Source organism: Exophiala mesophila, assembly GCF_000836275.1.
Source record: "Exophiala mesophila strain CBS 40295 unplaced genomic scaffold supercont1.1, whole genome shotgun sequence".
Taxonomy (NCBI): Eukaryota; Fungi; Ascomycota; class Eurotiomycetes; order Chaetothyriales; family Herpotrichiellaceae; genus Exophiala; species Exophiala mesophila.
The window spans coordinates 5,731,465-5,752,849 of record NW_015622504.1 but is presented as its reverse complement, the minus strand read 5'-3'; the positions used below and the strand labels follow the sequence as shown (position 1 = coordinate 5,752,849).

The 21,385-nt window shown below is 50.9% G+C and overlaps 9 protein-coding genes across 9 annotated transcripts; 4 read left to right on the top strand and 5 right to left on the bottom strand.

Moving 5' to 3' along the window:
• Positions 1 to 291: 291 nt before the first annotated feature.
• Positions 292 to 1,270, bottom strand: PV10_01823 (uncharacterized protein). The gene has a single exon (XM_016366068.1). The coding sequence runs from the start codon at positions 1,148 to 1,150 to the stop codon at positions 362 to 364; it is 789 nt and encodes a 262-aa protein (XP_016229717.1). The 5' UTR covers positions 1,151 to 1,270; the 3' UTR covers positions 292 to 361.
• Positions 1,271 to 1,560: 290 nt separating this feature from the next.
• Positions 1,561 to 2,910, bottom strand: PV10_01822 (uncharacterized protein). The gene has a single exon (XM_016366067.1). The coding sequence runs from the start codon at positions 2,777 to 2,779 to the stop codon at positions 1,862 to 1,864; it is 918 nt and encodes a 305-aa protein (XP_016229716.1). The 5' UTR covers positions 2,780 to 2,910; the 3' UTR covers positions 1,561 to 1,861.
• Positions 2,911 to 3,060: 150 nt separating this feature from the next.
• PV10_01821 (RuvB-like helicase 1) lies at positions 3,061 to 5,235 on the top strand. The gene is made up of 4 exons (XM_016366066.1): positions 3,061 to 3,338; positions 3,396 to 3,615; positions 3,666 to 4,213; positions 4,262 to 5,235. Exons 1-4 carry the CDS (start codon positions 3,195 to 3,197, stop codon positions 4,721 to 4,723), a joined length of 1,374 nt encoding a protein of 457 aa, XP_016229715.1. The 5' UTR covers positions 3,061 to 3,194; the 3' UTR covers positions 4,724 to 5,235.
• Positions 5,236 to 6,525: 1,290 nt separating this feature from the next.
• On the top strand, positions 6,526 to 10,486 carry PV10_01820 (uncharacterized protein). Its single transcript, XM_016366065.1, has 2 exons — positions 6,526 to 9,025; positions 9,076 to 10,486. The coding sequence occupies exons 1-2, from the start codon at positions 7,391 to 7,393 to the stop codon at positions 9,616 to 9,618; spliced, it is 2,178 nt and encodes a 725-aa protein (XP_016229714.1). The 5' UTR covers positions 6,526 to 7,390; the 3' UTR covers positions 9,619 to 10,486.
• A 524-nt stretch (positions 10,487 to 11,010) lies between these two features.
• On the top strand, positions 11,011 to 12,354 carry PV10_01819 (uncharacterized protein). Its single transcript, XM_016366064.1, has one exon. It carries the CDS (start codon positions 11,265 to 11,267, stop codon positions 12,270 to 12,272), a length of 1,008 nt encoding a protein of 335 aa, XP_016229713.1. The 5' UTR covers positions 11,011 to 11,264; the 3' UTR covers positions 12,273 to 12,354.
• PV10_01818 (uncharacterized protein) lies at positions 12,291 to 15,652 on the bottom strand. The gene has a single exon (XM_016366063.1). It carries the CDS (start codon positions 15,559 to 15,561, stop codon positions 12,502 to 12,504), a length of 3,060 nt encoding a protein of 1,019 aa, XP_016229712.1. The 5' UTR covers positions 15,562 to 15,652; the 3' UTR covers positions 12,291 to 12,501.
• Positions 15,653 to 15,850: 198 nt separating this feature from the next.
• PV10_01817 (cytoplasmic tRNA 2-thiolation protein 1) lies at positions 15,851 to 17,763 on the top strand (the record flags this gene model as incomplete). Its single annotated transcript, XM_016366062.1, has 1 exon — positions 15,851 to 17,763. One exon carries the CDS (start codon positions 15,851 to 15,853, stop codon positions 17,108 to 17,110), a length of 1,260 nt encoding a protein of 419 aa, XP_016229711.1. The 3' UTR covers positions 17,111 to 17,763.
• Positions 17,029 to 18,879, bottom strand: PV10_01816 (uncharacterized protein). The gene has a single exon (XM_016366061.1). The coding sequence runs from the start codon at positions 18,673 to 18,675 to the stop codon at positions 17,122 to 17,124; it is 1,554 nt and encodes a 517-aa protein (XP_016229710.1). The 5' UTR covers positions 18,676 to 18,879; the 3' UTR covers positions 17,029 to 17,121.
• A 356-nt stretch (positions 18,880 to 19,235) lies between these two features.
• Positions 19,236 to 20,839, bottom strand: PV10_01815 (uncharacterized protein; the record flags this gene model as incomplete). Its single annotated transcript, XM_016366060.1, has 2 exons — positions 19,236 to 20,409; positions 20,460 to 20,839. 2 exons carry the CDS (start codon positions 20,837 to 20,839, stop codon positions 19,236 to 19,238), a joined length of 1,554 nt encoding a protein of 517 aa, XP_016229709.1.
• Between the last annotated feature and the right edge of the window lie 546 nt (positions 20,840 to 21,385).

Genomic DNA, 21,385 nt, shown 5'->3' with positions numbered 1-21,385 from the left:
ACTCAATATCAATTATCAAAATCTGGGCAAGGCTGCACTTACCAGATGGGCCGTGGCTGCCTGGTTGGATAAAGTCACACTGTGTCAGGGTCTGACATGGTAATTAAATCTGTGAAACACAATATCTGATGCATATGTGGCATCTCATTGGTCTCTCACTTGGCTTGTCGCTGTCAGACCGGTCTGATTTTGACTCTCGCAATTACCTCTTCACTACCACCTCACCACCAACACCCTTTATTGTACGAATAGATTGTTACTACGTCAGTGCTCATCATGCCATTATGTGAATATTTTGCAATAGTGATTGATTTCAAAAGTAAGAGTAACAGTCCTATCGATCAAAATAACATGCACCAAACTACAAACACCCATTGCCAGACGCAGTCTTGGAGACGGGTGAAGACGACGATACTTGACCCTTCTTTTCCAATTGCTTCCACCTCGAGAATAGTTGTTGGAAGGCCATTGGCTCTTGGGCACCCCCGACCTCCCAGAGATCGTTAATCTCGTAGTGTGGCACTCCTGATATCCCTTTATACCGGGCCTCGTCGGCAATCTTGTCCACCGCCTCTCCGTCCTTACCACTCTCTAGATACGCCTTGATCTCCTCCTTAGTTCCCAACTTAGCCTCGACCCCGATTTCGACCAGAGTTTCCAAGGTGGTAATGTCGACTTCCTGCTCAAAATACCTTCGCCACAAGCCAAGCATGACATCCATTTGTGCCGTTTCCCCACCATGGTTCTGGGCAAAGTAGACCAGGCGATGTCCGTTGCGCGATGGACCAGTGTTTCCACCGAATTTGAAGTCGAGTCCTTCGTTGGCGCTCGTTTGCTTCATCATTGCTTCGATCTGCTTCGCCCTTTCTGGTCCAAACTTTTCAGCATACATTTGTCGACGAGGTTTGGATGGCACAGGGAAGGGTGGCGGAACGGGGCCGGATGACGCATATTGTGGTGGTGGCTGAAGGTAAAATGGAAGATATTTGATGTTGAACTTATCGTCCGGATACGTTTTCTTGTGGGCGGCGATGGCATTGGACAGGCGGTTGTAGCCAATGTAGCACCAGGGGCAGACGACGTCGGAAGTGACGGTGATGTTATACGTCGACATGGTGGACAAAAGGCGTCGGGTAGGCGCAAACAGCATCAATTGTCGAGGAATATAGTATTATAATAAATGTGGTAGAATCACTCAACAAACTCACACAGATTGGGTCAAATTGCAGTTCTGATCGTGTACAGGTTGATCATTTGGAGTCAAGACAGGTCAAAAGAATCTAGAATACAGAATTGAAATATAGGGCAACAATATACTCCTCGGCAATCGGCTTTCTTGACTCTGTATTTGTCAGCGCTGCTTGTCAGTTCCATCTGGGTTCTTGATGCAAAGAGGTGACCTTGCAAGTCGGCTGGATGAATTCTCTTACATTGTGAAGGACAAGGGGGTATAATTAAACACAGGGTATCAATATTCAAGCTTGAACCCAAACCAGGCGTTGATGCTGACACGCAGAGTGCGCTGACATGGAGGCGGATCCACGACAGCTTGAAGGATGGTCACGTGACTATCATCTTCATACCAGGGATTTACACCACGAGTGGTCTAATGCTTGACGGATTGAAAGGGAAAGGAACAATGAATGAACACATTCCACACAATCCGCTTCAGTAGTCTCCATCTATAGATTGTCATGGAATCAATGTCGCTAATATACAAATCCTGTCCGTGACCGCAATGCCTTTTCCGGAAAGGAGAGGTCACTACAATATACATGGCCGACCTGAGTGGCCGTAGCTCTGAACGCCATCACCTTCAGTCTGTGTCTTGTGGTCCATCGGCTGGCGATGCAGAAAATCCTCAATTGGCTTGGGGGTCGGGCAAAGCCAGTTCTTCCTCAGCATACTCAGGCAAAGTGGTAGGGTATCCCAACTGTAGAGGACTGGAATCTTGTAGGGTCTTGAGCTTGGGAATCCTGTAAGGACCCTTTTCTCCACTCTCTTTCCATTGTGCGCTTGTGTGCCGTTCGAATCTCTCCGCGGCCTCCTTCAGCCTCTGCCAATCCGCCTCTTGCTGTTGAATGAGCTGGTATTGACGCTTCTTATCATTCCAGACGTCCTCAAAACTCTCCATGATGGGAGATTTGCCCTTGAGGCCATACTTTTCCCGCTGCTTGGCATATATCTCTTGCATCTTCGGTGAAGTCATGACCAACCACCGGAGTCTCCAGCCCAAAAGACCTAGCTCTTTTATCCGCGCTGGTTTGGGCCCTGTGACATATTGATCCAGACCACCGCATTTTCTAATCGTGCGCATGACACGTGCCGTGACAGGGATCCGAAGTTCCATGTTGAGGGCTTCGCTGCGAACATCTTCGATCCGAACGTTGGGGAACCAATGGCGCAGTGATTTGCCCTTGTTCCTGCCCTTGGAGATCTTGCTCCCCGACTGAATGTTGGCTCCTCCATAAAGGCCAAAGTTGGCCTCCTTGAACGTCATGTTCTTGCCGTACGGATAGGCAGGCATCAAGGGGTCATCAATCCCGGCTTGTCTGAACAAGTCATGGCTAAAGGTTTTTTCTCGATCCTCTCGAGCAAAGGTAAACCGAGGCTTGAAGTATGGCGAAGGGGTCTGTTTGCTGCGATTATGAGCTCGGTAATCCTTGTACTGAGCAGAGGTCGGAGTGCGAACGACAGGTTTGAGGGATCGGACGATGTTCTTGATGGCCACCACAGTCTGCTCGGCTGGAGCCGTTACAGCAGCTGTTGCACCAGCCATCGGAGTGACAGTGTGAAGGCACGAGATGCCTGGAGGACAAGGAGGATGGTGGAATCTAAGGGGGACAGTGATCTGCTTAGAAGCAGCAAAACCTGATGTCCTGGATGTTGGTGGTGGTGGTGGTGGTGGTGGTGGTTGACTTGTGTGACTTTGCAGGAATTGAGTTGGGAATCGCAGCGCAGGAAGGAAGGAAGCTGCAACTTTTGTTAGCGCCAAATCATTTCACTAAAACAATATCCCGCCGCTGAGATCTGGGGTCCATGCCCTCTTCCACGACCACATCCACTTCTCACATTGACAACACCTTGCAACTGCAGTCATCAACAATTGTCCTGCAAATTCTCTCCTCCATCCCTCCTCCATCTCGCGCTTCACTCAACTTGTCCCCTCTTCTTCGTCTTCCGCAGCCGCCAAGATGGTCAACATCAGCGAAGTCAAGGGTAATGCGCGCGAAAATCGAACGGCAGCGCACACTCACATCAAGGGCCTGGGTCTGAGGCCTGACGGCACCGCTGAGACTTCTGGAAATGGCTTTGTTGGACAAACCGCTGCCCGAGAGGTATGTGCCCCACAGCCCCCGACGCGATTGAGGATGCACTCCTAACCATAACACCAGGCGTGCGGCGTCGTGGTAGACCTTATCAAAGCAAAGAAGATGTCCGGTCGCGCAGTCCTACTGGCAGGCGGGCCGGGAACAGGAAAGACAGCACTCGCACTCGCTGTCTCACAGGAGCTGGGAACAAAAGTCCCCTTTTGCCCCATCGTGGGAAGCGAAATCTATTCTGCTGAAGTCAAGAAGACGGAAGCCTTGATGGAAAATTTCAGACGAGCCATTGGTATGGATCCTGGTTCTCCCTTCGAGTCACTGCTAATCACACTTTCTTAGGTCTGCGAGTACGAGAAACAAAGGAAGTTTACGAAGGCGAAGTGACTGAGCTCATCCCCGAAGAGGCCGAGAACCCCTTGGGTGGCTTTGGCCGAACCATCTCTCACCTTATCCTCACCCTGAAATCTGTGCGTGGAACCAAGAAGCTTCGTTTGGACCCCAGTATATACGAGGCCATTCAGAAAGAACGAGTCGCTGTGGGCGATGTCATCTATATCGAAGCCAACACGGGCGCGTGCAAAAGAGTGGGACGATCAGATGCATACGCAACAGAATTCGATTTAGAGGCTGAAGAGTACGTCCCTGTGCCCAAGGGAGAAGTCCACAAGAAGAAAGAGGTTGTTCAAGACGTGACGCTACACGACCTCGACATTGCAAACGCCAGACCACAAGGAGGCCAGGATGTTATGAGCATGATGGGCCAATTGATGAAGCCCAAAAAGACCGAAATCACAGACAAATTGAGATCCGAAATCAACAAGGTCGTCAGCAGGTATATTGATCAAGGCGTTGCTGAATTGGTCCCTGGCGTCCTCTTCATTGATGAGGTGCGTGTTCCCCCTCGATTTCCCCAATCACCCGCTTACCGGCCACAGGTCCACATGCTTGACATCGAATGCTTCACGTACCTCAATCGCGCCCTTGAATCACCCATCTCACCCATTGTCATCCTAGCCTCAAACCGTGGCAACACCATCATCCGTGGCACACACGATATTGTTGGCGCCCACGGTGTTCCACCAGATCTCCTTGCCCGTCTTCTCATCATCCCCACTCACCCATACAACGCCTCAGAAATATCCACCATCATCCGTCTGCGCTCCAAGACTGAGGGGCTTGCCATCTCCGACAGTGCCGTGGAAAGGGTTGCTGGACATGGCACTAGTGTCAGTTTGAGATACGCTCTACAATTGCTTACACCATCAAGCATCCTGGCCAAGGTTAACGGAAGAAGTGAGATCACGCCGGAAGATGTGGCCGAATGCGAAGATCTATTTATCGACGCCAGAAGGAGCGCAAAGGTGGCCGAGCAGGCCGGCTCAGCGTTCATCAGTTGAACTACAGCAAGCTGAACATGATGGCCTCCATTTGGCCACTCGTTGTCATTCAATCGTCCGGATTTTGGTACTCATCAGCCTCGCTGCAGCTAGATTTTTGGCGGGACCCCGCCTCACGCTCCTCCCGGGTCAAAAGACGGGCCGCTTGCGATTACAATAATCGTGTCGAACAATGACCGCGCTGCTTGGCCCGGGTGCGACTGTCAGTCACCGGCATCACTAGACTCTGAGGCGCGGAATAAACTTCTCCGACGCCGCTACAATCAACGTCCGCAACTTAGCTGATGCTCGCTTCATCCCTTCATCCCTTCATCGCCTCGTCGGCATGTGTCATGAGTATATACCATCGGGTAAACGGGCAAGGCAGTCTTTGAGCGACAGACTAGCAAACAGCTTGGTTTTCGGGCGCAGAGAAGGTGTGAGCACCCTTAACATGATGTCTTACTATTAGGAGAAACTGTACCAAGATATGTTTTGGAGTAATCTTAAAAACTGCATTGCTATTGTAAACATGACCGTTCGACTAGATTTACATCAATCTGCATAAGCCTGGCCTTGATTTCATAGCAACAGTGGAGGTACTACGAAGGGATCTACCACCCAAACTCTCTTCTGGTCCCAGTTATGCCTCGAGCACAAAGCTCAACCATGGAATCACTGTCTGAATCCCAAACGTCAAAAGTCAATGATTTCTACAATTAAGCTACCTGTCCACACAGCATGTCAAGTTAGCAATCAAGGTCCAACAATCGACTGCTGAAAAGAGAAAGAGAGGTGTAGGATCGTGTAGTCAGACATCCAAGGAAGTGCATAAACGCTCAACGCACACCTGGACTTAAATAGGTTCGAATGCCAGGGGCTAGCGTGGAAACTGCGAATGTGGAAGTGTTTTCATCATTTGGGGGGTCGATCAACCGAAGCAAGAGACAAGACGGGAGTGTACTTGAGAGCGAGCCCACTCCCGTTTTCTTCTCTTGTAGGTATTGCAAACCACCAGGTATTGTAGGGAAGGAAGGAAGGAAGAAATTGTAACGTACATTTGGGAACATCAAGTGCGTGTGTGAGGTAGCAGCCTATTTTGAGTCCGTACCGTGGAGTCTTTCGGCTCTCAGAGAAACTAGTCAGAGACTTTTGTTAGCCTGGTCCGAAACACCGTGGCATCCTCTGTAAAATCAAAAATGGAGAGATCGATCAGACATTATATACTGGCTAGTAGCAGTCCATTCAGCGATGACGGACCGAATGTTTCTTCAAGGGCGACTCAGAGAAAATGGAAGAAGTGTTGGAGAAATTGTCATCTTGAAAGAAGAGCAGTTGGGGAGAAGATCAAAGCAAAGGAAGGAACATACCATCATGTCAGGCCTCTTGTTGAAGATGTGCAGTTAGTAAAAACATCTCCGGAACACTACCAGAGTTCAACAAGAGTCAAGGTGTTGCCGGTGGGAAGGGAAATTTGCACCTCGAAAGTTGGAAAATGATGATAAAGTAATTTGTGTACAAGACGAGAAGGTTCGGAAATCAAATGATTCGGAGAATCATCTAAAGTGGGGCGCGGAGGTGCATTTGAAATATATTCTGTCTGACTCGTAAAAGACAAAAGATTCCGGCACGTTGAAGTGGGTTATATGGGCACAATTGGTCGGTGTCAGCGGTATCAGATCTACGTCTGACCTGAGTCTGACCTCGGGCCGGCGTCTTTCAAGTCCCCGGGTGCCCCTTAGCGCCTGATCTGAATCGGCAGAGTCAAGTGCCATGGCCACTCCTGCCACAATTCATACCCGGCTCGCTCTCTTCTGTTCTGTGTTCTGTGCCGTTACTGCAACTGCAACTGCTCTTCTCTGCCACCTGCACCTGCACCTGCGACATCCCCAAACCCAAACCCAAGTCCATCCTCATCTCATCTTCAACCTCATCCATCTCCATCACCATCGCCATCGCCATCGCCATCTTCTTACACCACCACGGGCAGGTTTCCATCCTCTAATTCATCGCCTTCGCCATCCGCATCATCTTGCAGCATTTGTCCCTCTCTCAAATCATCCCCGCTGTCCGTCGCTCTTTCCTCATCTCGTGTTTTGAGAGTCACTCCTCGATCTTGCCCTCAGATCCCGTGACTCTGAACCCTCTTCTCTCTCACCACTCCCGCCTGTTCTGCAGAAACTTCCTGGCTATATCCATACGACCGTACACATCTACAACCCTCACTTCATCCGACAAGCGCAAAGGCTTTACTATCTTTGTGCCTGACGCCAGTATCCGACTCACGATTTAAATTATTTCATGATCACCACCCCTCGACGATGAAGGCTCTTCGCGCGATTCTCATTATTGCCAACCTTCTTTAATCACGCCCTGTTGCGAACCCCGATTTCTGTCACTGGTCGACACAACAAGACGGACGTTGCAACCACTTTCGACCGTTCGTGATTCTTCCACATCCAGGCGCAACCACCACACACCGTCAGGCTTCTGTCGCCGATGTGACCTCGCGACGAACCGCTTGCGATAAGGATAGAGTGTGATCCAAAGGTGGCGCTAATAGAATATTCGTGCAGAGTGCAGAGGTTATCTAGAGAAGAAGTCAGATAGAATCACCCCGACCGGTGGTTCTTATACCAAGACCCGGACGAAAAGCGATTGCACGGAGCCTGTTCGGTTCATCTAAAGATGATGGCCCAACCGTTTCCCGCCCATGCGGGTATAGCCCCTGGTCATCCAGGCATGCAGCATGCTCATCCCATGGCGGGTATGCAGCATCCCAGCGCTGGCCACATGGGAGGTCAACCGCAGCCTGGTATGATGCAGAGCATGCACCCAGGTGTTTCGGGCCCTCAAGTCACTCAAGGCCCCATGGTCACTGGTATGCCACCTGGCGCAGGGACCCCTGCACCCGGTCCTCTGCATTCGGGCAACATGGCAATGGCCCATCTGGGTCCTCAACAAGCCATGTTTCAACAGCACAACCCACAGATGAACTTTGGCCAGATGCAAATGACTCCACAACAGCAACAACTTATGGCCCGACAAAGGATGATTCAGATGCAAGCGCAACAACAACAACAGCAACACCAGGCCCAAGGCATGCAGATGATGCCTAATGGACAGGGTGGATTCTCCCAGGCGCAAATGGCCCAAATGAAGATGGGCATGATGCCACCACAGATGCAGATGCAAATGCAAGCCAACCATCCTCAAATGCAAAATTTCCAACAGCAACAACAGCAGCAGAGATTCCTCCAGGCGCAGCAACAGGCGCAAGCCGCTCAGATGGCTGCAGCCAGCCAGAGGGCAGTCGCTCAACAGATGCAAATGTCTAGATCCCAGGAACAAACCACCCAAGCTCCACCACCACAGCCGACTCCGGCTCCGCAACCCGTTCCACAACCCGCACAGCAACCTCCACCCACCCCCCAAGCCCAAGCTCAACCTGCGCAACCCAAGCCTCAGCCACAACCTGTGCCGACGGCGAACAATCCACAGCAGCAACAGCAAGCACAAAGTGCACAGCACCAGCAGCAGGCTCAAAACCAGCAGCAGCAGCAAGCCCAACAGCAGCAGCAGCCACAGCATCCGAACCAGCATCAAAATCAACCTGCCAAGACTGCCGAAGGAGACGACGAGCCACAGATTAAGCAGCAACCAGACATGAGCAACAACATGATGATACCGGATTTGTCCAAGACGGATCTGCTCGGTGGCCAATGTATCCTACAGTTGATTCTATGGCAGGATATCCTCGCCAATCCGGAAAGACCCAACGATTTGGACTACTGGGAAGATACTATGAGAAAATACTTTTCACCATTCGCCTCGATCCGTCAGCAGCTGTGCAGCAATAAGAATGACACTGACAAGTCCTTCCAGCTTCCTTTCCCATGCCTGGCACGATACTATCACTCGCACTTTGCGAGTGGCGTCAAGCAGATCTTTCTGCAATCCTATGACCACAATCAAAATAAGCTGAGCAACGGAGGAGTTCATATCTGGAGTTCACACGCCAGCTTGACTTATGTCTTCACCAACGACATCCGAGTATCGACAACGGGCCAACTTCGAGTGACTTTTGACGAGATGCAAAAGATCGACCACTTGAACATCAGCACTACTGGTTGGCAGGAATACATTCCTCGCAGCGCATTAATCACTGTTCCATCGCCAGAGGTCAAGCAAAGTCCCAAGATCACCAACAAGAATTTGAAACGAACACAGGGCAAAGGCAGCGGCCCAAGTTCTTCCCCGGTGATCCCGAGTTCGGGTGTTGGAGAGTTTGGCGTGCCTAATCACATCTTCCAGTTCCTCGAGGTGAGTCATGGAGAATACTTTTTGACACGGTTGATACTGACAAATTCCAGGTGGCTGAAGTCATGACTGCCATGGGTCCGATCATGGACTACTATAACAGTCATCCTGGAGTAGAACCCAAAGACGCATTGTACAAAGTCACTCTAGAAAACACTCAAAGCATGACGAACGCAAACAACGCTCGCTTGCAAAACCAGATGGCTCGAGCCGCGAATGGCCATGTCCCCGTCGGCATGTTTCCGAACCAGATGAACCCCGCAGGCATGAATGTGCCTAATCAGTTCAACTCTCCAGCAATGGGTCACTTGGGAGTGCCACAGGGACAAGGTTCGCCCATGCTGGGTGGACCTAACCACACGCCAAGTCCTGCGCAGAATCCAGCTGCTGGCGGTGTGGCCATGATCCATCAAATGAGCGCACAAGGATCGAACCTCAGTGGAAGTCAGGGGCCCAGCACGAACACCAGCCCCAACGTGTCAAACAAGCGTCGACGGGCCAGCCAGGTCAAAGAAGAGAACGACGGCGAATCGATTACTACCAACAAGGTCAAACCCAGCCCAAAGATCAGTGGCAAGCGTCAAAAAGGCTCATAGAGTGCAGTCTTTGAACACCGTCAAAAGATAGTGCAGAGACAACCATGCTGCCATGGGGGAAAATGCAGGTCGATGCCCACACGGCCATTTTGACTATGTCGCTGGAGTTTGTTTCCGCGTTATGGGGAACTAGAGCTGGCCACCCGCAGACGCCTGTCTGAATATTTGTCACGTTTCTGCGAGGCGTACTAGAGTTCTGGATACCGTTGTTGCGATAAAACCCAAGGCTCATTCTCGGAGAAAGGGCAGTAGAAATCGATTGCATTTCAGAGTCGGGAGGGAATCACCCCAGGAAACATCAAAGCCTGGGCCGATTTTTTGGCTTGGACAGGTCAGGAGCAAAGTGCTCTTGGATATACCAATCTTTGGGTATGGGATCAATCAGACGACTTGGACTGAAGCTCGGATTGGATTGTATCATATTGTTATTTTGTCGATATGCGTTGGTTAGTACCGACGAGTCATTTGAGATTTGGTACGAGGAGAATGGCGTTACTGTTACGCGCACCGAAAGCGACGGAGAAGGAGGATAGAGGAGGGTGAGGCTTCTCTCGGTTCGAAAATCGGTGACGTGAATGGACGCATGGAACGGATGGAGAGATGGTCTGATGAGATATAGGCGCGCCTACGGATGTCCTTTGCAATGATTCCAGCGTGGAAGAAGAGAGACGGAGGATAGAGAAAGGAGAAGTGAGAATGGAGAAGGGAGAAGAAAGAAGAAAGAATACAGAAGAGAAAAAGATGGTCCCTCATGTGCGTATGTGCTATGGAACTTGGAGAGAGGAATTAGGTCATGTTCTGTGATGAGGGAGAGAGGCTCGTGGAATTATGCAGAGTCATGGAAACCGTATCAGAAAGCTTTTTCATATCTCTTGTGTGCTCTTGTTTTGTCCCAAGTATAATGGTCGTTGGAGGCTATGTAGATTGGCACCACCGGTTCATGTGGGATCGGTGTGTTGCTGGAGGAGAAATAGAGATGGATGTCGGTCGGTAAGGATGACGATGAAGACGAGGGATCCCAGTGCTCACCACATTAGCGCTGCATATCATACTAAGTTGTCATTGTGATGGACCGTTACACAAGATCTGTGAGGCCCAAATGCTTTGTCGATCCCTCGATGCTGCGATGCTGCGATGCTGCGTGAGGCTGCAGAATTTGTGTTGGGCCAGGCTGATGTGTTTCTCCTTCCTCTTCTTATGTAATTATGTACTGGTGGTAAGTCCTACCTGATACCTACTGTTCTTGCCTCAGTGCCTCCTTCCTCATCCTGGGGGCGGGGGGTGGGGGGGGGGGGTGGTCGGAAAAACAATAATCCATTACATAAGGATTGTTGGATCTGTTTCTGTGAGAGCCATTATCCCATTATGCCAGTATTATTACCTTACTCATTGATCATCTCTTCTATCTATATCAACGAGTGTATGTGCTAGTGACTATATTGGTTGGGTTATCTCGAGTCCAGTTCAATGAGCGACAACCGTGCGACATAGATAGCAAAGTTCTACCAGCAGAATCAAGGAGCCATGGTACTCGCTGGATAGACAAGACCTACTTACATACCTATCTATAATAATCCAGGGTTCCAGGGTATCCAACCATCTTTATCAAAGTGTTTATTATCATCCAAGCAGAAAAGAAACCGCAAATGGCAACCACAAAAGCAGAATCTCCGTCCACAACTCCATCACCTTCTCCTCCTTTGACCATCCTTCTCGGTCTTTCCGGTCCTTCAAGCAGTGGCAAGACCACACTCGCACGACTATTACGAACCATCTTCCAAGTCAACAGGGCCACTGCCACTGGACCGGATGCTTCGAGACCGAAACCCTCGCTTTCTCTTTTCATCATCCACCAGGACGATTTCTACCTAACCGACACTCTTGTCCCCGTGCGCAGAATCTCTTCCCAGGAGTTTGGCACACGTGATCTCCAAGATTGGGATTGTGTCGAGAGTCTTGACCTAAAGCTCTTTGAGGACACGCTCCGTCATGTCCAAGCTCACGGTGTGGTGCCCGCGGGAAGTGTGAGCAAGGAAGATGAAAATAGTGTGGGTGAGAGTGGCGTGTCCGATGAGGTGGTGGAACAGCACGGGGCCCAGGTCCAGGCATGGTTTGATGGTCTGATAAGCAGTCTGAGCGACGTGGATACATTGAGAGATATCAGGATTTGTATCCTCGACGGCTTCCTCTTGTATCCTCCACCACCCTCTCTTCGGTCATCATCAACATCAACGGCACCAACCACCACGTCATCAGATCCGTTATCGCAGCTCCACCATCTGACATCGACCTTACTCTCTCCCCGACTTTTCCTGCCCACCATACTTCCTCGTCTTCTGCATCGTCGTCTCAACCGCACCGGCTACGTCACGCTCGAAGGGTTCTGGACCGATCCACCGGGCTACTGCCAGGACCTGGTCTGGCCTAACTACGTCAGAGACCATGCCTGGATGTACGTTGGGGGCGAGGTCAATGGGGGAGAAGGTGTATTTGACCAGAAAGTGTTGGCCCAGCAAGGAATCACCGTATGTCCAGGTGCGGGTGCGTGGCCAATGTCCCAAGTTTTGTCATGGGCGGTGGATCAGGTGTGGGCTGAAGTGGAGCGAAGAATCAAAGAGGATCGAGGTATAATGGGACATCAAGACATGGAATAAATGGTCGTGAACCCACCGAAAGAATAGTATTACAAATCTTTGTTCTATATTGCTGTTCTAGTACACATGGTGGAATACAAAGTAGTTTTCTTCCCATTGGTCCGAGAAAAGTCTGGTCGGGGCGGGACTCATCCATCCCCCAACGAGCATTGTCGTCGTTGTCATGTTCCATATTCGCAAGTCACCAAAAAACCACCAGCCCCAACGGCGATGGCGCAGGGCAGCCCTCTCATTCCCTCACTTTGACCGTATCCTTCTGTGGCTTGCTTGTGGGAAAGCCTAGGCGGGGATTCTTCTTCTTTTTCCCTCGTTTGTCACCGTACTGTTCGTCGAACTTTTTGATGTCTCGCAAAGAATTCATGTCTTCAGAGACACTAGCACTGATGTCTTCAAGAGCCCTTTCAAAGTGTTTCGCAGTCAAGGTCCTGCGATCCGGATACTGGTACGGCTGGTCGCCGGTGTGTTGACTCGCGGCGTGATTCTCCTCGCGCACGGCATTGAGGGCGGCAGCTACGCAAGCATTCTTCAGGTCGGAACCCGAGTAGAAGGGGGTGTTCTTGGCGATGGTGGCCAAGTCCAGGTCGTCGGCCAATGTTTCGTTTCGAAGATGGATCTTAAGGATCGCCAGCCGGTCAGACTCGGTGGGAAGGTCGACCAGGAGCCGACGGGGTAAGCGACGAAGAACGGCATCGTCGAGATCCATGGGTCGGTTGGTCGCGACCATGATGAACGCACTGGTTGAGTCGTTGCTCATGCCGTCCCACTCTTTCAAGAATTGATTGAGAATTTCTCGGTGGCTGGCCCGTCGGCCTTGGTTGCCTCGGGCGCTGAAAATCGCGTCGGCTTCGTCGAGAAAGACCACACAAGGCGAGAGCTTCCTTGCCAGGCTGAACACTGCCTTGACGTTCTTCTCTCCCTCGCCCACGTACATGTCGTTGATGTCGGCCGCACTGACCTCCAACATCGTCGCGCCGGATTCCCTGGCAACGGCCTTTGCCGCGAGAGTCTTTCCCGTTCCCGGTGGTCCATACAACAAGAGGCCTGGGATCTTGTCCGAAGCTAGAACTCCGTATTTGAACGCATCTGGTCGCGTCAATGAAAGTGTGGTCATGGTGTTAAGAGCATCGATGGTCTCCACAGGCATGTGTACGTCGTTGAAGGTCGTGCTAATGTTCTTAGCCTCGATGATGCCGTTCATCAACTTTTTTTCGTATTTTGACACTGTCGAGTGAAGCTTGCGAAGAGGAGATTCGTCCTTCATGGGCTCTTCTTCATGCCCTTTAAGCGCCTGATCTTTGTTGTTCTTGCCGGATAGCTCCATAAAAGCTTTCCCCTGACTCGAAAGTCTGTTCTGGGTCCTCGTGGAACGTCTCTTTTGCTCCCTTTCAAACCAACGTACCTTTCCTTCATCGCTGGCGACGAGGCTTTTTTGGGCAGCAATGATAGGCATTAAGGCTTGCCACTCGGGAGATTCTGATTTTTCGACTGCCGTCTGACAAGGGACTTCCAACGCACCTGCCATAAATGCCGCGATCCGATGGACGTGGGCATAGGACCAGACTTTGTAGCCTTGAAAGGTGAGGTCTTCGTGTGGGATTTGATTGAACGCCTCGCCGGCCCAGAATCCTGGCTTTAGTTCAGCGAAGATTGAGGGATCTCGATATCTCAAGGCATCCCACAAGTGTCGCATGTTGATGACTGAAATTCTCCGTCTCCCGTCCTGGGAGAAGATTAGATCATTCCAAGGTCGATAGCCTGGAGTCAAAACTATATTTTGGGAAACTTCAGTCTGTCCCCCTGTCTGGATATCGTGGAGTTTGTCAAGACGCATTGGTTCGTTTCTCGCCGAATCCGTTCCCACAATGATGATATTTTGACCCCGTTTTCGTCTCTTCCCGACTTCTTCAAACAGGCCGCTCATGAATCGCTGTCCCAAGTCGGTGTCTTGAATCGCGCGGAGATCCTTGATGTGGACAATAGTGGGAGCGTTAGGAGGATGGCCTGTACCCATGGCCTGGTCGTTTGACGGTTGACTTTCCAGTGTCTGGGAAGACGGAGCTTCTGAGTCGACTCGGCCCGCAAGGTCAGCTCGCCGCCTGTCCAAAGATTGAAACAAGCCTGGAACAACACCTTCAGATCCGCTTTGCTTTGATTTAGAGAGACCTCCGCTTGTAGACCGTGAGCGGTCACGCCATACGGCTCTTCCTGCAGGTCCATCAAAAAGATCTTTCAGATTGATTGAGATTGGTTTCCCAACCACGATAGGCAAGCCTAGTGCACCCGATTCACCCATTTTCCCAAAAGAATCCATATTTGGGTGGTCAGATTCGTCATCTTCATCTTCATCTTGCTCCTCTTCTGGATTAGGGCGCTCTTTTGCCTTGACTGAATAGTCGGGGTATGCTTCGGTGAAAATCTCATAACTTAGAAGTCGTTCAGGCGTAGGACCTTCGGTTTCGTTAAAGGATCCTTTGTATAGCTCTACCAGATCCTGGGCATCCAATGCCATCAGATCACACCCAAGATCTCGGGCTAAATCCCTGACCAGCGCATCGAGAAACAAATCGCCGTGTTTGTCAACGAAGGAAAGGAGAAGGTGGTTTCTTAGGTGGTCTGCTTCCGGCAATCGATGGAGTTGATCATGCGGAACTTTCAAAAGGCCTCTCGCAGTTCGCCATACCTCTTCGTACTGAGCTTCGTCAATTGCATATCTTGGTGAGCCATGTGGCTTGATACTATTCTCTGGAGAGGAGCTATCGTCAGGCGCAGCAGGCCCTCCGTCCGAGTTTTTCCCAGCGCTGTCCAAAGTTGTTCGAGCCCGGGGTGGGGTTGGGATGATTTCGAATTCAGAAGGGGACTGGTTCTCACTGTGGAGGAGGATGTTGACTTCTGGGAACCACTCTGGAGGTTCATACTCGAGATCGACCGCTTTGGACATGCGAGAGCGCATGCGTCTCTTGGCAGGAGAGCCATGAAACTCACTGAGAGGTTTTTCTATTGCGGAGGGAGGATTGCCCGGAGAGGTAGTCTGGGCAGGACTCGGAGGTACATTGTCGTGGGAGACGCTCTCTTTCGCTGTGTCGGTTCGATTTCTTGGCTCTCGCGCATCAGAAGTGACTGCGGGGCCTGTTATCGAGGTGTCATTATTTTGTGGACGTGGAGGGACTTGTAGCCTTTTGGCAGAGTGAAAGGATCGGGGGAGATTTCTTGGGAGATTTCTTGCGCAGTGTCGACAGGTCGCAGTCAAGACCCGGGTGAACCTCACTTCGGCCTGCAGGGCGGAATGCATCCGAACGAGGGGTCAGGGAGAGAGCTGAAGGGAGCTTCAGCAGCAGACCAGAGACGGAGGGAATACTGACGAAGGAGTGATTGCGTGGTTGGTAATTTGTCGTTGGACCTCGTCACTTGTTGGAATAAATTCGAGGTGTTGTCGTTAGCGTGATATTGCGGAAAAACTCATTCTCCGATTGGCCGAGAAGGATTGTCATCAGATCCACTTTGACAGATTTATATCAAGTCTTTATTTTTTGGCCACCGACCGAATCAACCATGTCCTGAGTCAATCTCGACTTTGAATCATGCCTCCGTCAATATGTGAAGTCTGCAAGGACGCCAGAGCCGCCGTGATTCGGCCGAAAAACTCTCAAAAGATTTGCAAGCAATGCTTTCTGTCCGTATTTGAACAAGAAATTCACGAAACCATTGTGACCAGTAAATTATTTCACCGAGGAGAGCGCATTGCCGTTGGAGCATCCGGTGGCAAGGACTCAACTGTACTGGCATCTGTGCTGAAGACCCTTAACGAGCGCTTCGACTATGGACTCGACTTAGTTCTTCTCTCTATCGACGAGGGAATCAAAGGTTACCGAGATGACAGTCTGGAGACGGTCAAACGAAACGCAGTCCAGTATGAGATGCCACTCGAAATCGTGGGTTACGATCAGCTTTACGGATGGACTATGGACCAGGTGGTTTCCCAAGTGGGAAAGAAGGGCAATTGCACTTACTGTGGAGTGTTTCGTCGGCAAGCCTTGGATCGAGGAGCGGCCAAATTGGGGATCAAGCATGTCGTCACCGGACACAATGCAGACGATGTCGCCGAGACAGTGATGATGAACCTCCTCCGAGGAGATCTACCTCGACTTGCACGAGCCACCTCGATTGTCACCTCCAGCGCGGCGAGCGAGATCAAGCGCAGTAAGCCGTTGAAGTATGCCTACGAGAAGGAGATTGTTCTGTATGCCCACCACAAGAAGCTCGATTACTTCAGCACCGAGTGTATCTACAGCCCTGAAGCATTCCGAGGTAGTGCGAGAACATTGATCAAGGATTTGGAAAAGATCCGACCTAGCAGCATTCTGGACATTGTCAGGAGTGGCGAAGACATGGCGGCCTTGGTGCCACCTGAAGTAGGTGGAGCTACTCCTTGTGCGGGAGACGGGGACGACGCGACTACTGGTTGTGGGGCTCAGAATTCCAATGCCGACTCGATGGCACAAATGGAGAGGAATCTAGTCGCCAATGAAGCAGCTGCCGACAGAGAGATCGAAATCACCCTTCCCAGCGACAACATGACCTCCAATGGCAAAGTCAACTCACCCGCCGTGGTTTCCCGGGAGAAAAAGCCCAGGCCTCGCAAGAAAATTGTGAAGCAAGTCATGGGCCAATGTGAGAGATGTGGGTATTTGTCGAGCCAAAAGGTCTGCAAGGCTTGCACGCTACTCGAGGGCTTGAACAAGAGTCGGCCAAAGACATCGATTGAGGTAGGCATGGAAGACGAAGAGGGATCAACTACGATGATGAGGCAGGTTGCCGCTATGGAGATTACAGCTGGTTGAAGCCACCGGCTCTACGAAAGCTTTCGCCGCTCAGCTAGAAGATTGTCAAGGAAGACGGTCAGTCTCATCCACGTCTTCTCAGCCACAAGCATGAGAATTTGCAGACTCAGCAAGACCAGTCTCAAGGCATAGTTACCAATGGTCAGTGTCGGTCTCCTTCCTCGTGAAAAGGTCGAGTCAACAAATTCAAACGGAAGCCGAGCTCCGAGATGATGGACAGCCGCCGACAGGCCGCTGCTGAAGCCATCTTCATGAAACCCGTACTTGGTCCAGGCCCCACAATAACTGATACCACGGGTGTTTTGAATTTGGGGCAGACGCTGTTGTGATTGGATGGCATCGGCATTGTACAGTGGATGGGAGTATTCCCAGATTCCCTGTGCAAGACGTGGATCCGGCATGTTCAGGGGGTTCAAGGTCACCAGTACCGGACCGTATTCCTTCTCAGGGATGTGTTGTAGTAGATTCATCCAGTAGGTCAGGCAGACTTTGGAAATGTTCCGACTTTGTTGTGGGGGAAAGGGAGACTCGGTGATATAATTCCACGCCGACCAGGCTATTCGACGTCGTGGCATTAATGCGAGGTCAGAGTGCAGGACTGCAATATTTCGACTTGTTTGAAAGCCGCTCAAAATATCGATCTCGTCGTTGGTGGCGGCCGGCTTGAGAAGCTCCAAAGCCTGATCTCCGTGCGTGGCCAGAATGACATGATCGAATTCATGGTCTTTGCCATTGGCTGTCAAAACGACGGTGCCATGCTTGGTCGGGGACACGGCAGTGACTTTGGATTTGATATGGATTTGACTCTTTGGAAATCCTTGCAGGACTGCATTGATGTATTGTTTGGATCCTCCAGGAATGGTCAACCAGTCTGGGCGGGCGGCAATAGTGCTGAGCAAGTGATGGTTATACATGAAGCGAACCAGGGTGATGGCGGGGAACTCGAGGGAGCACTTGTCTGGACTGGTACTCCAGACTGCGGCAGTCATGGGGATCAGGTAATCGCCACGAAATTCTTGGGAGTAGGCTTCACGATCGAGGTAGTCCCCAATGGTCTCTTGAGCCGGCGATTTAGTTTGCGTGGGCTGAGGAACATCGGTGACTTTAGTGCTCAGCGCGGGGTCATTGTCACTTTCGGGCTCGTTGAGCAACAGATCGAGGGCAAACTCATTGAAACGAATGATATCAAATATCAGTCTCCAGAAAGTTGGCCTGAATAAATTTCGACGCTGTGCGAAGATGGAGGACAAAGAAGTGCCAGCCCACTCAAAGGTGCCCTGATCTCGGGAAACACCAAAGGTCATGTCGGTTTTCTTGGTTGCAACGCCCACATGGTCGAGGAAGCGAATAAAATTGGGATAGGTAGCCGTGTTCATGACTATAAATCCGGTGTCCACCTGGACCTTTTGGCCATTAGGAGACTCGTACGTGACGGTGTTGGTGTGGCCGCCGAGACGAGACGATGCCTCGAATAGGTGGACTTGATGGTCAGTACTGGATTTCAATGCCCATAGAGCACCTATACCCGAGCAACCACTGCCTACAATGGCTACCCTTTTTCCCATAGTGGCAGTTGCTTGATGATATTGGGGCGCGGATGAGGTGGGAGGGCGGTGTCGTCTACAAAGACGTCACCTTTCTTCTACCAAGAGGTAGACCGGTCCTGAAGCCTCAGCGTTCGTGATTCCTGTGGGTCGAGTCTTGGACCAGAAGATTAGGAGGAAAGTAAGAATGAAAACAGGCTTCAAAATCGCATGAGCTGAGATACAAATGCCATGAGGTTGAGGAACAGATGTTTGAGTCAAACCTAAATGTCTATGATATGTTCGATGCGTGGTGGAAATGCACTTGCCGGCCTTAAGTATATGCAGTCCCCACCCTGTCAGGATCGACATGATTACATTGGACAAGAATGAACCGTAAGAGCGGCATGGGACAACACAGGGGGGAGGCAAAAGAAGCTAGATAGTTTAGAGTTAGCCTGAGCTGTTAGATCTCGAAGCCGCCTCGGCCCTCTTAGCGGCGTCAATTGTCCAGTCGTTAGAGACAAGATTTGGTCCTGTGTATTCATAAGCTTCATTCTTATTGTACAAATCATATGGTCGTGCTATATTCTTCCCTCTCCTCATCTCAGAACTTCCGGAATACCAGCATCTGCCTGGTCTTTCAGATCCTCCTCTCCCATCACCCCTTGCCAGCCGTGCCTAACAAGATAAGACCTGAACCGTTCATCTTCAATGGCCAAGTCGTCGCCGGTCAAGCTAGGAACAAAGACCCAAGTGACGATAATGCCTATGACTCCTACAATTGCGGCAATGATGAAGGTCCAACGTACACCGAGGTTGTTCTCGATAGGCAGGAATGCCTGAGTACCGACAGCTGCTCCAGCTTTACCCATCGCGGAAGACAGGCCATAGCAAGTGCCCCGGACTGCGGTCGCATAGCTCTCACTGCTGACGAGGCCGACCATGTTTCCAGGTCCAAAATTGCCCATGGACAGCATGACCCCGTAAAGCACGACAAAGAGGGGTAGGATTCCCGAAATTTGCTCGTAGGCGCAGCCGATGACAAGCCCCAAGATGAGGTATCCTCCAAAGCCAATGATCATGAGCTGTTTCCGAGAAAGGATATCGCACAGTAAAGCTCCAACTATGACTCCAGGTAAAGCTATGGTTCCGAGCAGCAGCTGCCATTCTGCAGTAGCCTTGACGCTCTTGTCGGGGACAATTGCGGAGATGATTCCTCCGCTAAAAACGGCGTTGGGGATGGTGACAAAGTCGTAGAGAAACCAGGCGCCACAGGTACCAATCAAAGATTTCCAATAACATCTCACCACAAGACCATATGGGACTTTTCGTCTGATCGCACCTCGACGGTACAGCTTAGAATTGATCATCTTGACCCTCCAGTAGAAGATGCTGAGAGGGAAGATGATGCCGACACCAAAGCACACACGCCAGACAGTGGATGGATGGTCCATGGTGGCTGCAAAGAGGACGATGAGGAAGATGGAAGAGGCAAGAGGGACTCCAAAGGTCAAGGGCAGGTTTGTCACCAGGATAAAGACGGTGCCTCGACGGTGAAGTGTATATGCATTGGCAGCCTCTGATGCTGAGCTTCCTGAGGCAGGATATTCTCCGCCTGTGCCGTAACCGGTGACTCCTCGAGCGACGGTTAGCATCCATAGCAAGCCTTCAACAGTGGTGCCGCTTGCCCCAGCGGACATGGCAAGACCGAGAATGATCATGCTCGAGGTCAGAATGATGGCGAACTTGCGACCCAGATAATCACAGGTCAAACTAAAGCCGGCGGGTTAGCGGGTTATAGGGCAGTGAATGGCACAACTGACCCGATTGTGATTTGACCTAAGATCTCTCCGATTAGGAGGGCATTTGAAACGCGTGTGCTGACATTGGAGGTGAACTCTTGGGGGTATTGGACACGCAGAACGACGTTGATGAGGGTCATGAGACTGTTGGCGTAACCATCGCTAATGAGTGCGCAGCCAGAACAGAGGATTGTCCAGAGATCCGAGACGCGTTGACGGCGTGAGCCAACATATTGGGAAGGGGCGGAAGGATCATCTTCTGGAGTAGGCTTGGATCCAGGATGGATATGGTGGCGGCCGTCGATAAATTCGAGCTCTTGGTTTGGGTCCTGATCGAGTTTGGTTTGCATATCGGAGCTGTGACGGTGAGAGGAAGGGGAGAGGAGAGGTTCGCTAGACATGACGTGGAGAGTTCCATCGGCGAGGGCAGACACGTTATTCAAAAGGTCAGGTTCGGTCAGGTCAGTGAGAGGAGGGTGTAGATGTGCCCAGTCACAGCGTCATCACTTTTCAGAGTCGTCGAATAGACTTTTGTAGCCATGGAGGGCGGCCTAATGGAAAAGTAGTGGTGATTGTAATGTAGTGATCACCTTTGATCCAAGGAGGCACCCGCAGAGTCACAGCATCGCAGCTGACTTCTTACCTTGATTCGAGAATTGCTGCCTGGGAGATTCTCCTGATGTGGCAGGAAGTATTATTGATTCTCAACTAGGAAGGTGCCTGCCTCCATGAAACTGTCTGTACCTGGTCTCAAAATACCAGTGATTTAACAACGGTAGTACGAGTGGTGATGTTGTACTAAGTAAGTCTCCTTTAGATCTCGGACGTAATAGGTCTCACCATAGATATCCTGAGTATCAAGACTTGGTAAAGCTTGTTGGTTGTGAAAAGGCTTGAGGGATAGAGGAGTGGGACGTACAGTTCGGGCACTCTTAGGCCTAAAGACT

Excerpts from the sequence above, each read along its gene's own strand:
- PV10_01823 (XM_016366068.1), bottom strand. The coding sequence starts at position 1,150 with ATGCTGTTTGCGCCTACCCGACGCCTTTTGTCCACCATGTCGACGTAT.
- PV10_01822 (XM_016366067.1), bottom strand. The coding sequence starts at position 2,779 with ATGGCTGGTGCAACAGCTGCTGTAACGGCTCCAGCCGAGCAGACTGTG.
- PV10_01821 (XM_016366066.1), top strand. The coding sequence starts at position 3,195 with ATGGTCAACATCAGCGAAGTCAAGGGTAATGCGCGCGAAAATCGAACG. Across the intron at positions 3,339-3,395 it reads GACAAACCGCTGCCCGAGAG|GCGTGCGGCGTCGTGGTAGA; the intron begins GTATGTGCCCCA and ends CCATAACACCAG. Across the intron at positions 4,214-4,261 it reads GCGTCCTCTTCATTGATGAG|GTCCACATGCTTGACATCGA; the intron begins GTGCGTGTTCCC and ends TACCGGCCACAG.
- PV10_01820 (XM_016366065.1), top strand. The coding sequence starts at position 7,391 with ATGATGGCCCAACCGTTTCCCGCCCATGCGGGTATAGCCCCTGGTCAT. Across the intron at positions 9,026-9,075 it reads ACATCTTCCAGTTCCTCGAG|GTGGCTGAAGTCATGACTGC; the intron begins GTGAGTCATGGA and ends GACAAATTCCAG.
- PV10_01819 (XM_016366064.1), top strand. The coding sequence starts at position 11,265 with ATGGCAACCACAAAAGCAGAATCTCCGTCCACAACTCCATCACCTTCT.
- PV10_01818 (XM_016366063.1), bottom strand. The coding sequence starts at position 15,561 with ATGCATTCCGCCCTGCAGGCCGAAGTGAGGTTCACCCGGGTCTTGACT.
- PV10_01816 (XM_016366061.1), bottom strand. The coding sequence starts at position 18,675 with ATGGGAAAAAGGGTAGCCATTGTAGGCAGTGGTTGCTCGGGTATAGGT.